The sequence below is a fragment of the Cynocephalus volans genome, chromosome 18 (genome assembly GCF_027409185.1).
Source record: "Cynocephalus volans isolate mCynVol1 chromosome 18, mCynVol1.pri, whole genome shotgun sequence".
Classification (NCBI taxonomy): Eukaryota; Metazoa; Chordata; class Mammalia; order Dermoptera; family Cynocephalidae; genus Cynocephalus; species Cynocephalus volans.
In genome coordinates this window covers 5,246,785-5,260,604 of record NC_084477.1, presented here as the reverse complement: position 1 = coordinate 5,260,604, position 13,820 = coordinate 5,246,785, and the positions used below count along the sequence as shown (strand labels likewise).

The 13,820-nt window shown below is 34.5% G+C and overlaps 1 protein-coding gene across 11 annotated transcripts in view; it reads left to right on the top strand.

The window, feature by feature from the left end:
• CEP170 (centrosomal protein 170) overlaps positions 1 to 13,820 on the top strand; it is a 131,801-nt gene that overhangs the window by 36,929 nt on the left and 81,052 nt on the right. For 10 of the 11 annotated variants that reach the window (XM_063082765.1, XM_063082764.1, XM_063082763.1 and 7 more), the window contains exons 3-4: positions 6,128 to 6,217; positions 13,196 to 13,277. In XM_063082765.1, coding sequence (XP_062938835.1) covers positions 6,128 to 6,217; positions 13,196 to 13,277 — 172 coding nt within the window. The remainder of the gene's footprint in view (positions 1 to 6,127; positions 6,218 to 13,195; positions 13,278 to 13,820) is intronic. The other variant, XM_063082759.1, reaches the window with a different exon arrangement.

Here is a 13,820-nt window from a genome sequence, read left to right as displayed (position 1 = left end):
CATTTGGTAGTGCTATATTTAATTTTTTTAGAATGCTCTATACTGTTTTCCATAAGGGCTGTAGCAGTCTACCTTCCCACCAACAGTGTACAAGAGTTCCCTTATCTCCATACCCTTGTCAACATTTGTTATCTTTTGACTTTTTTTTTTTTTTTTTTTGTCGTTTTTTTCGTGACCAGCACTCAGCCAGTGAGTGCACCGGTCATTCCTATATAGGATCCGAACCCGCGGCGGGAGCGTCACCGCGCTCCCAGCGCAGCACTCTACCGAGTGCACCACGGGCTCGGCCCATCTTTTGACTTTTTGATAATAGCCATCCTGACAGTTGTGAGGTGTTATCTCTCAGTGGTTTTGATTTGCATTTCCCTGATGATTAATAATGTTGAGCACCTTTTCATATACCTGTTGACCATTTGTATCTTCTTTTAGAGAAATATCTATTCAGGCATTTTGCCCAATTTTTAATTGGGTTATTTGTATTTCCACTATTGAATTGTATGATTTCTTTGTAAATTTTGGATTTTAATCCTCCTCATCAGATATATGGCTTGTAAATATTTTTTCCCAATTTATAGGTTGCTGTTTTATTTTGTTGATTGTTTCCTTTTCTGTGAAGAAGCTTTTTAGTTTGAGGTACTCCCATTTATTTATTTTTGCTTCTTTGGCCTGAGCTTTTGATGTGATATCCAAAAAAATCATTTCTGAGTCCAATGATGAACTTTTCCTTATGTTCTGTTCTAGGAGTTTTATAATTTCTAGTCTTCTTTTTAGGTCTTTTATGCATTTTTAGGTGATTTTTGTTATCAAAGGGTCCAGTTTCATTCTCTTGTATGTAGAAATCCAGATTTCCCAACACCATTTATTTAGGAGACTATCCTTTCCTTGTTGTGTTTCCTTGGTGCTCATATCAAAAATTAGTTGACCATATATGTTTGAATTTATTTCCAAACTTGCTATTCTGTTCCACTTGTCACTTGTCTGTGTGTCTTTTTATGCCAGTACCATACTGTTTTGATTATTATAACTTTGTAATATAATTTTTGAAATTGAAACATAATTGATTATAATTATTTATGGGGTACAGAGTTGAATATTAATACTTGTATATAATACATGATGGTCAAATCCAGATAATAAATATACTAATCCTTACATAATTATTCTTTGTGACCTTTAACCTATATAATTTTACATTAGGAAGTATGATGCCTCAGAGTTTTTCTTTCTCGGGTTGTTTTGGCTATTCAGAGTCAAAAGATTGTTGGCATTTACTGTATCATGTGTAAAGAAGTTAATTTAAGATATACTTTTTGAGATCTCTTTGAGTAAGGTAATTAGCAGAAAAACGGTTCTCCAGATTTTTGAGTGTTTATTTATTTTGATATGTTCTGGCAATCTAGAATTAAGTTTTATCCCCTTGCCCATTTTTTTGGGGGGGGGGGGATAAAATCTGTAGATGTGTACCTAGAGTAGAAATGTTTGTTTAGTAGCCCAGTGGTTGTCAACTAGGGATGATTCTCTTTTGCCACCCCCTACCCAAGGACATTTGGCAATATCTGGAGATATTTTGATTGTCACAAATTGTGTGTGTGAGTAGGTGGGGGTGGAAGTGGTTTCTACTGACAACTAGTGGGTAGAGGCCAGGGATGCTGTTAAACATCCTACAATGTACAGCTACTTCCTCTCCCTACTTCCCCAACACCCACAATGAAGAATTATCTGGCCAAAAATGCCAGTAGTGCAAAGATTGGGAAATCCTGTGTTATCCCAAGAATCATCAATTTGCATGGTTTGTAGGAATTTTTGCTTTAAAATTAAAGAACATATTTTATTATTTTGAGGCAATAAAAGTAGAGTCACTTATAACGTACAGCTTTATGAGTATGTGAGTAAGTTGCATATACAGTGACACCTTAATTAAACCAATGAGAGAAATACAGTAGTACAGAGATTTTCTGGTCTTCTCAGTAATTTAGTGGTGAGAGTGGCAACTGAGAAAAAGGTAGTAATGATTCTGTTTGGGTATAAGCCTGCTGTAACTGAACCATATCTTAGGGTCAAATGGGAGGAGCCCACTCATCAGGGAGTGGAAAAGGTATTTTCCAAGTGGCAGTTGTATCACCCAGCAGTACAGAAAGATGGGAGTGGCTGACCCTGTGTTTAGGAGCTTGCAGGATAAGTCCACTCTCACATGCAGGTATTGAGACATTACTGGTAAGCTGTCTGTTCTGGACCATATGTAACAAATATAAGTTGTCTGGCAATTTCTGAGGAGAAGAGATGGATGGAGCTGAGAATCCAAGGAGACCATGATAGGTTCCAGTTCATAAAGGGGACACAGTGCCAGAGAGGAAAGAACAGCACAGATGAAGAACTCTGCAGAGGGTCCCCCTTGAGTATTCAGCTGAATACTGATCAGTGCGTGCATGTGAAGAAACTACCCAAGTGGGGGAGAAAAGCACCCGAAAGTATTAGAAGTAACAGTGCCTGGTGCTAACATAGGGTCAGGAATGGTGCCTGTTCCCAACAGCCAGACTGGAAAACCTCATGATTCACAAGCATTGGTCTCTAAGGGGTATAATTAACCCTAGTCTGAGTTCTGCTTTCATATTTTATGTAAAGACCCAAAGTGATCAAACTGTTTTCAAGTAACTTAGCTGTGTCCCAGAACCATGTTCAAAATACTTGTAAGAATACAAGAATATCCAACACCTATCACCACAGTGATAGTTGGTTGCACAAAAGAGAGATTGGTCAGTTCTACCAGCAGGGCAATGTGGGGATGAAAAGCCTGGAAAGACTTTATAGAGGAAATGACTTGAGCTGAATAATCTTAAAGGATGAGTTTCTGGCAGGTTAGAGTATAGTTGAGGACATGGTGTTGAAGATAGAGTGACATTCAGTGTCTGTTTAGGTAATTAAAATAGTCCCTTGTAGCTTATATATAGGATATGAAGGCAAACATTTTGAGAGATTAAGAGTTGGGGACTAGCAGAGGCCACATCTTGGAGGGCTTTGTGTGCTGTATTAAAGACTTTCTATATTTTACCTTAGCTAGTAAGAGGACTCAGGAGTTTTTAAGCAGGGCAATATTGCCTTGTCAAATTCCTTTTGTGCATTATGTCATTTAATTCTCACAACAAACCTCTGAGATAAGTATATCTAGATGATTAAACAAAGATTAGTAATTTACCAAGGTCACACAGCTGGCAAATGGCTAGACTAATTCTTTCTGACTCTAACACTTGTTCTTTGAACTACTATTCTATATTACTGCCCAAGAATTGGAGACTGAAACCTGTATAAGCAGTTAGGAGATCATAATAATCTAGGAAGGGATGGTAGAGTTATAAAGAAGAAAGTATCATTTGAAATGAAGAAAAGAAGACAGAGTAGAAGAGAGTTGAAAGATTTGGGCTGTGCTTCCTAGTTTTATATGATAAGTGAGGGAGAGAAAAAGAATCTAAGACCTAGAGTTTCTGGCATGGAACTAGGTGAAATTGAGGTTCAGAGGGTGTACTCCTGGGGAACAAGATGATGAGTTTGAGGTTCCTAAGGGACATCTAGATAGAGATGTTCAACAGAAATTAGAAACAAATATGATGCTGAGGAGAGGAGTCTAAAAAGGTAGAGATTTGGCAGTTATGAGTATAAAGGGGATCATTGAAGCCAGCAGGGTCTAGGTTCTATAGAGAAGGAAATAAAAATCAGGGTGAAAGAATGGTAGTTTAGAAAAGGAAGGGGTCAGAATATTAGATGTCTTGCTGCTGTCAAAGAACTGAGTAATATACTAGTAAACTGTTGTAGATAATTGAGAGAACCGAAAGAATAGGAAAATGTAGACAAAAAGACTACTATGGTTTAGATTCCAGAGGTAGAATCAATTTCATGGGATAAGGTCTAGCAGTGGGAGTGGTATGCCAACATAAGGTAGGGATTTCAGCTGTGGGATTTGAGAATGCTGGGTTTTTTTATATGGGTCATGCACACGGATATTTAAAATCGGTCATGGTGAAACAGGAGTTTGAATGAAAAGAGCAAGAGAGAGAGAGCAAGAGGGGGCTGTATTTGCTTTTCTAACAAGCCCACTCTCATGATAACTAACTCACTTTCTCAATAACTGCATTAACCCATTTATAAGGGCAGAGCCTTCACCTGTAGAATAAGAACCTCTTGTTATATACCCCACCTCCCAACACTGTTGCATTGGGGATTAAATTTCCAACACATGAACTTTGGGGGATACATTTAAACCATGGCATGTAACAATAGAAACCAAAATGAAATTTAAGTAATTTTTAGATTTAATGCAAATGTTTTACACGGTAACAGGAAAGACAAACATTTTACAGTGAGTTGTAATTTGCCATAATTTGTGGGTTTTCAGGTAAGCTGTAGAGAAGTAGCAGTAATACTACTATTTAAGTGGCTTTAGTGCTACTATTCATAGAGTTTCTCTTAATTCTGAGATTACTAATTTGTCCTAGAGATATTTCAGAGAAAACCAATCAAGCCAAAAAACAGCCTTGAGAACTTTTAAGAACTGTGTTATGATGAACGTTTAGGTTTTGTTGGCAGATGTTTTTTAGAAACATACTGTTTTTTCCTGAGGACAGTTAGTTTAATACAGAGTTTCATATTCTAGAAGGATAGGACAAAGCCTTTTCAATATGGAATGTTAAGCTAATTGGGTGTAAGGGATATTTAATTTTAAATTTTAGTAAAGAGGCTAGAGGGTGCTGACATGGGTGTTTCCATGCTCCCATGTCAGATAGGCTCTGATAAAACCCGTGTTGCTTAAGCTCTGGCAAAATAGTTTCCTTGAGTGCAGGCCTTTGATTAGGAGAATAGAATGCTCTGGACATATTTCAAATTGGTTGCCTTTCCCCTCATCCTGCTTGGAAACGAAAGAAAATTTTTCTCCCCAATCTTCACCCTGAGATCCTCGTGGGGTTTCTGGAGGTAAAAGTCATAAAAGAGTGGTGACTTCACCTAGCCTGTGCCCCCAGGAGATTTTATATCTCAAGCTGGTCTACGCTCAAGTCTTTAGCAATATTCACTTAAGCTTTAAGTTTTCCTACAAGTTCCTGGTTCCAGTAGTGGTTTTTGTTACTGGCAAGCTGTGATTTTCTGTATTTGCTTGTCTCATTAGTTTTCAGGGTGGCAGTTTGTCCTGGGACTTCAGTTTTCTGATGAAACTAGATGAGTTTCTGATTTTCTTTGTTGTGAGGTTGGGAGTGATGGCTTCCAAGTTGTTTATATGTTGGCCCAGACACTGAAAGTCACATCTCCTCCCCATTTTTGATGCCCCCTTTGCTTTTAGTATACCACGGTTCACATAGTTACCCTGTAATGGTTATTGAGTTCAGATTCAGTAGTTCTCAGACTAATTCTTCCTGTACTGTGCTCATATATCCCTTCAGTGAGAGTTTCTAGAGGCTTATAGTTCATCTTTCAGATGCTTCTGTCTGCAAACAAACTCCCCAAGTTCTGAAGTGAGTGTGTGTGTATGTGTGTGCCTGTGTTTACTTTAAAAGCAATTTTCAAAACCACAGTTTGCCATTGTAATTACTTTCTTTGACTCAGAGGTCTCTTTACCTCTTAGAGCTGTTCCATCAATTCCAGTTTTAGAACCCAAAGTTTAAGTGAGGATAATTTTGTTCAGAAACATTGTGTTCCTGCTTCTCTAAATCTTTGGGCTCCTTATATAATTTGTGTTATAGTTTTCAGTATTGAAAGAATATCCTACAGGCTAAATTTTTTTTACATTAGCATAAATAAAACAAAATTTTAATTTACATTATTTTCATGATGTTTCAAATTATGAAAACAATTATTAGTTTGATACATTCAACAAAGTCACCTGATTTAAATTTTCTCAAAAGTAAACGTGTAAGTTTAGTAGAAAAGAATATCTTAAAAATTTGTCGGCCTTCCTCTTAGGAGAGTGATACCAAATTGGTGTTGTATAGTAGCACAGTTTAAATCTCATTTAATCTACTTTTACTTTGATATTTCTCTATATGTATCTGCTCTTCTATTAATATTAGATATGTAGCCAAAAATCTTTTGTTTAGTATTTATTTTAATATTTTCTTGTATTCATTAACTTAAAAACTTTTTTCAGTCTCGTAGTGTGGATAAGCAACATGCTGTAATCAATTATGATGCCTCTACAGATGAACATTTGGTAAAAGATTTGGGCAGCCTAAATGGGGTAAGTTAAGAGTTTATTTTTTGTCTTGTTTGAATATTTATTCAATATTGTAGAAGACAACAGATTACATTTCCTGTCTGTGTGACATTTCCTTTTTCTTTAGTTTATATTTTATTTTTATTTTTAAATAATTATTAGGTGCATCTCACTTTGGGTACCATTCATTAGAATATAAAACAACCTCATGTTCCTAAGACATTGTACAAGCAATAAATACTTACAGTATTTCAGAAAGTGGTTGATATTACCTATAATGATTAAAGTTGACTTATCTAAGGAGATGAGACCTAAGCTTTACCTCACTATGTAGCTGGGTTTTATATGTGAGAAAACAGTACAAAGTCATGGCAATAAGAATGGGACAGAGATGTATGGATTAACTTTAGAAAATAAAGATGGAAAGGTGGTTCAGTGACAGATAGTGGAAGACTACCTATACTAGGGTAAAAAAAAAATGAAACATAGCCTTTTACCTTAACAAATATAGTGCATTATCTAAACACCAGTATTCATTATTGCTTCTTTGGGTTTATACTTTCAAGGTACTTTTGTGTTTCTGCAGTAAGGTTTTCCTATTTCTTCATTTTGTCCTTCTACATTTGGCAGAATATAAATAGCTGTAAAATATACAGGAATGCTGAGGTACTAACAGATTTATCTTTTTTCAGTTTCTTAATTTTCTAATGGCTCTGCTTACACAAGCAAATATGGTATTACTCATATCTGTGCTGCTATAATTCTTAAAATGAATTTACCTGAAACTAAATGTATCCCAACTGCTTCAAACTGCTGCTGCTTTTCTTTTTTTTTTTTTTTTTTTTTGCTTTTCAAAATATACATTAAACATTATATGGAAAAACATATGCAGAAATTTGGCAAATACAATAAAAGATTTTTTTTTTCTGGTTCTGAATTGGCCTGCTCCTGAGGGACTTTTATATTTATTCTTTGAGATACTTTTTGTGTAGGTATGTTTTTGTGTTGGTTCTATTCAAGCCTTGATTTCCTTCTTACAGCACACAGAATTAAGTCTACATTCTTCATTTTTGCACTGAAAATCCTCACACTTGACATTACTCACTTTTCCAGATTTATGCTCCATCACACTTTCCCTTGCCGTACGTCTAAAATGGTAGTCTTCCTATTATACTGTCTCTTCCAAATAATAATTTGTTAGGTTTTCTTCAGCCTAGTAGTAGTTCTCCCTATCTCCCATGCCATTTATAAAAGTTTACTTATTTTTAAAAGCAATGCTCAAATTGCACTTCTTCCTGAAGGGATCAAGGAGAAGGTCCTTTCATTTAGGAATGTTAACTTGCTGATGTAGTTAACATTTTGAAAGGATTAAAATAAAAAGAGATGGGGAAAGTAGCAGTCTTTTATTGTTACGTGAGACATAATAATTAGCAATTTTGAATCCCAGTTCCTGTTTGCTAGAATTACTCTCTTCCTTCTCTACACCCGTAGACCTCTGTTTTAATCTCTGTTTTTGGTGCTTTATCATCCTCATGTTAATCTACTTTTACGTCTCTGTTCCTATGCTAGATTATGAGCCCCTGAATAGTTCATGAGCCTTTTGCTTTTGTAATTATAACCACAGTGCCTAGCACAGGGCTCCTCATAGTACATGAATCTAGTAAATCTTTTTTGAATGAAATTGAATTAATTTTCTATCTTAAGGACTTTATGGAGAAAATTTTTAATCTGTTTCTATTTGTGGAATATTTTAACAGTGTTATACAAGGGTACTTCAGAAAGTTCATGGAAAAGTAGAATTAAAAGATAATAGTAACCTTATATTCTGTCTTTAAGTCTAGAAAGCTTTATCCCGACCACAATGCTATTCTTGTGTGTCTTTACATTATTATTTTGAGAAAAAATAAGTAAGAAGTACATCAGTGTTTTAGTCTTTTAAAAGACTGTGATCAAATATGAAAATCATTTGGTGTTGTTTGTAAAAGTAAAAAATAAGGTGAAGTATGAACTTCTACATTTCTCTAGGCTGACATTTCTCACAATTTGATTATCAATAATTTTATGAAAGATGATAGCTCAGAAAGCACCATCTGCATTTGGAACTTAAAATCAGAACCTGGATTTAAATCTTTGATCTGTAGTGCTAGGCACTGTGGTTATAATTACAGAACAAATCACTTAATCTCTGAAACTCAATTCCCTCGTATATATTTATATATGAAAATGTAATGAGTTGAAGTTTACGAAAATTAAGGTGCAATGCAAAATTTAGTTATCTTGCTTCACCTATAAAATTGTGAAATGATCATTCCTGTTCTGTACTATTGTTCTGTGAACTAGATGTGATGATACATGTGAGTCTGTGCCTATTACAGAACTTAAAAGCATTACACAGATGATAAATGTGCTGTTACCCAAATGACAGCCTAGGAAACATGCTACAAAGGTATTTAGCAGCCATATAACATCAAAAGACAACGAACTACCAACTGTCATGCATTTTATTCATGAGATAACTTGTAGACTATTATTCACAGCCTATTTACTCTTAATATTCACTTTATTCTGGAAATTTGAGCATCAGATTAAAAGTAGTAATTTCAGAAATAGGGAGGACACAGTATAGGAGTTAATGAGCCCAGCTTGAATTCCTACTAGTGACATAATCTTGGACAATTTACTTAATTTTTCTGTTGCTCAATTTTTAAAAATAAAAGTCATAAAATGGTACTAACCACACAGGTTTTTGTGAATACATAAATAAGTTAATTTAAACACTTATAGCAATACATAGTAAGCATTCAGTAAGTGCAAACTATTTTAAGAAAAGCAGCTAAGGCAATTTTAGCACCCTGTTAATACACTGTTATATTTTCAATGAATACACTGTCATATTTTAAAGAAAAGCACTTACCAACTAAACTCAGCTTAGAAGTGATCACTTCCACTTCTATTCCCTTTTAGCCTATGTCAAAATATACTCCCAAGGGACCTAGATCTACACTTTTATGTTATTGCCACCAGCAATGAGGTTGTTCAGTCTGAGGAAGATGGAACAGTTTTCTTGCTGATGTTTTAGTGGGCCACATTCCTGCAGTTCCGATGAAGCTTCCTTTTCTAAGAGAACCCTTGTTTGCCTTTGGTTCTTCCTGCCTCCTCCTTCTGCTGGAGCACTTGCCCCTCTAATAGGCACTATGGCCTCTGCCATTCCACTCCTATCCCCTTCCAACCCTACCTTTGGTTATTGAGCTGCCCCCTCAGCAATATGTGTTCCAGTTTCCACTGTGTCCCCTTTTCACACTGAAGTTCCTGTCAGCGTCAGACCAGTATGGTATAGAGTAGAGACTGGTCCTCACTGAAGGTCTGAAAGGAAGGGTTAGGGAACAAGAGAGGGGGCTTTTGTGGCTGGCAACATAATTGAGGTGGTTGTGCTCCTGGCTACTCCATTCACTTGCCCAGAGTATCAATATAATATGTGGTTGTTATATGATTTTATAGTATCAATTATGTAATTTAGTTGTATGTAAATTAAATAGGTATTTATCTAGTTTGGTTTGCTTCTATGGGGTTAGTGGTTTGGATAGAGGAGTTTTGGGAGCTGGATTAGCTTGGGCATCTAATCTTCCTTGATGTGGGGAGAACATGGCATTTGTAATTTAAAGACCTGAATTTGAATCCCAATATTGCCACTTCTGAACTATGAGATCCTCATTGTTACTTCACTATTTGTCCCTCATTTTCCTCATCTGTCCTACCTACCAGGTAGAAGTGTGACCAAATGGTGTCGACATAGAAACAAAACTTATTTTTCTTTCCATACCTAATTTATTTCCTGTTGCTCTTTGAGAATTTCTCCATTCCTTTTGTAATTTAAAACCTTCTAGAGACTCACTTCTCCCAGATGTTTTCACTTAACATTTTTGTGAGCTGAAACTTTGTGCCTGGCTCATATTTCCTAAGCCTTTTTAGACCTTAGGGAGTATTTCTGTCATAAATGGCAGCATGCTAAAATTATATGTTTCTTGATGGCTGAAAGTGTCTAGTACAGATATTAAGCACACAATAGGTGGTTAATATTTAAGGGAGCTAAGCAGTCTTAAACTTTAAATGGATCTTGCGGGTCATCTTGGGTCTTTTGAGTAAATATGATGTTATAGGTTACTAGAGATGATTTTAAATAAAATTGGCCCAGAACTGTGACATTCCTCTTACACAGTGTACTTAGTTGTTTGTCCTTTGCATACCAAACATTGGTGAATTAATATTTTATTTAGTTCTTCTCTTTTTCCATAATTTTCTCCACCTTTTCAGTTCTGTAATTATACTTAGAATACTTTGGTAAACTCAAGACATAAGATTTAAAATACTCTGGAATGTTTATTTTGAACTGGAAATTATTCCAGAAGCATTTGAATTTTCTTTGTATTACCATTTCAGTCTTTCTGTGAAGCATGCTGGAAGTTTGTGATTTAGGATTACTCCTAAATCATACTAAGGTGTGAGCTAGAGTTTTAGCAGTATTCCACTGTCTCCATGTATCTGTGCTTGGACTTAAGATTGCAACTTTTTCTAATTTCTTTTGTAGACTTAGAAACTGGTATTTTATGACATATTATGAAGAGCTAGCTATGCATAGAAATTTAGAATATGACCATAAAAACATAATTCCTTTATGTATTTTATTGTATGTCATTCAGGGGCCTTCTAAACTTCCTCACCGTGGAGGGAGACTTCCCAAACAAGCTGCTATGGCCATCTCAAATCCAATAAACTAGAAGATGGAAAAAATGGAATTAAAAGGGGAAGAGTAATTTTTGAAGTTTCACTTTATCAAAGAAAAACTTGCTGGGTATTTATAGGATGTCTGCTTTCCAGGAAATTATACAAAAAATTATAACATTTGTTCTGTGTTCAATAAATCTAACAAGTTCTAGATCTTAACTCTCAGTATGCCAGGAAAAATAATCATCACCATATACCATTTGTGTCCAGCAGATTCTTTTTATTATGTGTGTGTACATATCAAGTCTTTTTACATTCTTTTAAAAAGCATAAAAGGATAATGAAAACAACTTGAAATTTTAATAGTAAATTGGGTAAGACAAACTCAAATTTTTATTGCATATTTTCCTAGCTTTTAAAGGTACTTAATACACAAATAGGCAATGTTCTTTGGATATGACTAATGCATCAATTGTCATACATTCACCTGGGACATAAATCCATGTTATGTGTTGATTCCAGGTTTCAAGTACATCCCTAGTTGGTTCTAGCTTATTATTTCTGGTTCTTGCTCTTACATGGGAACATTGTTCTGAAAATTTCAACAGCTTACAATTTTGTTAAAAGGATAGCAGTCTTATTTCTTACATAATTGTAAAACATTTCTTACATTTAGATTTATAAATAACAATTAGGATACAAATAATTATATTTCTATGACATCTCTTTCCTTGTAGTCACCTTTGTGTAGATACTTGGCTTGAGCATTTGTCCATTTACAAATTGTATCAAATAGGTGTTGGAACACAAACAAACAAAAAATACTGTCAAAATTTCTTTTAAAATACAAAATGGTTTAGGTTCTTATTGAAAAACATTGCATGATTCTTCTTATTGAATGACTAACTGGATGAAAATATCTTATTTTCTATCCTTGGAAACATTCTTTTCTCATTGATTCTTGCATTAGAGAAAATTTATTTAGGATTTTCTTCATCTGAGGATGTGTGGTATGATAATTTTGCTTGTGTTGTCAGTTTTTTCATTATTATCATAGTCTAGAGTACTATCTGTCCCTTTGTATTCATCTTATAATTGTGAAATATCTTCCTGTGTGTTTCCTTCTCTTTGCCTTTATGTCCATTAAGTTAGAAATTCTGAATTTTTAACTGTTCCCTTTGGTAGCTTAAAAGAAAACTTACAAAGATAGTATCTCCAGATGTCTTATATATCTTCTTGGAAAGATGATGCAATATTTTGGGCATTGCAGTAAGAAAATTGAAGGACTTTAAAATAATGATGATTTATTTCACTATTGCATCATCCTTCTAGTTGTGTACTTTTCACTGCTGTGGCCAGTGTGGTTATTGAGCACTTGAAATGTGACTAGTCTAAATTTCAAGACTTAGCACTATTAAAAAAAAAAAACGTAAAATACCTTGTTAATTTTTATATAGATTATTTATTGAAATGGTGCTATTTTGGACATATTGAGTTAAAATAAAAATCCGTTATTGCAACTAGTTTCACCTCTTTCTTGTTTCCTTTTTTATGTGCCCACTAGAAAATTTTAATATTATATGTGGCTTAAATTTCTTTTGGATAGTGCCATTCCATGTAGTTCTGTTGTTTTTTTTGTTTTCTTAATAGTTTGGTCATTTTCAGCATTGTTAGAAATTGATGAGTAAAGATGAAATAATTACTAGAATGTTGAAACAGCAGAATTTCAACATATAGGAAATATAAGATCACTAAGATCCCATAATGTATCTTAGATTCATAAAGGGATCCACAGGACCCATATGGAAACTGCAGTATAAAATGAGTTTTATTCTATTTTTTAAAAGTAAATTTCCTTTTTGTTCTTTGGAATAGTTCTAAGAATACAAGTAATGAAATACCAATCCTTACAAATAGAATTTTCCAAAAAATGTTCAAATTGGGTCCAGTGAACCCCACTGGCATATTAAGAATTAAAAATTTTACTCATTACAATTTGCCAGCTTCGTATTAGGAGCTTTCCTTGACATCATTTTGAGGAACAATTCTAAGGGCCTAAATTTGTCTTGGCAGCACCAGGTTCTTTGTGTGGTACCAGTAATAGAGATAAAGAGCTTAGTATTAAATCATTTATCAGCCTGTGGGAGGCATGGCACATCTTATTCACAAGCTGTGTTAGCCACCATATGATATGTACTTCTAAGTATCAGATTTGAGAATTTGTTTGTCTGAAAGGTAAGAATTAATACTTCATTCTAACATCTTTTTTTTTCTTTGTAGACTTTTGTGAATGATATAAGGATTCCAGAACAGACTTATATCACCTTGAAACTTGAAGATAAGCTGAGATTCGGATATGATATCCTTACATAATTTTGTGCATTTATTAAATTTATTCAAAAATATTTACTTTGGTGTAAATTAACATTTCTTGTGACATAAGAATGCATAATATATGTATGCTAAAAATCTCTGTTTATTGGGTACCTTCCAATACTAAAATACATGCTTAAAATATTTTTTCATTAGTTATTTACCATGCCTGTTTCTAAAAACAATCTTGGAAAAGTTGATTGGCTCAGCTTTTTTTCTGTCTCTTTTTTTCTATTTGTGTAGTTTCTGCCATGGTCTCCCTGCAGTGCTGTTATATATGTAATTAGAGTATCAAAGAATTTAACTGGGGAGAGGACAGGGGCGTATTTAATTTTTGTTTAGCCAAGGGATTGTTTTCAGGTGGCTCATGATAGCACAAATCAATCTCCTGGAAGGAATGTAATTATTTGAAACTACCTTTTCTTCTCTCCCTACCCTTACTCTGTTTTATGCATTACATGTGTGTTCCTTGTTTACTTCAAACTTTTCAATATCCCTTGTCTTCGAGGACTGACACTTTCTGATTAAGTGC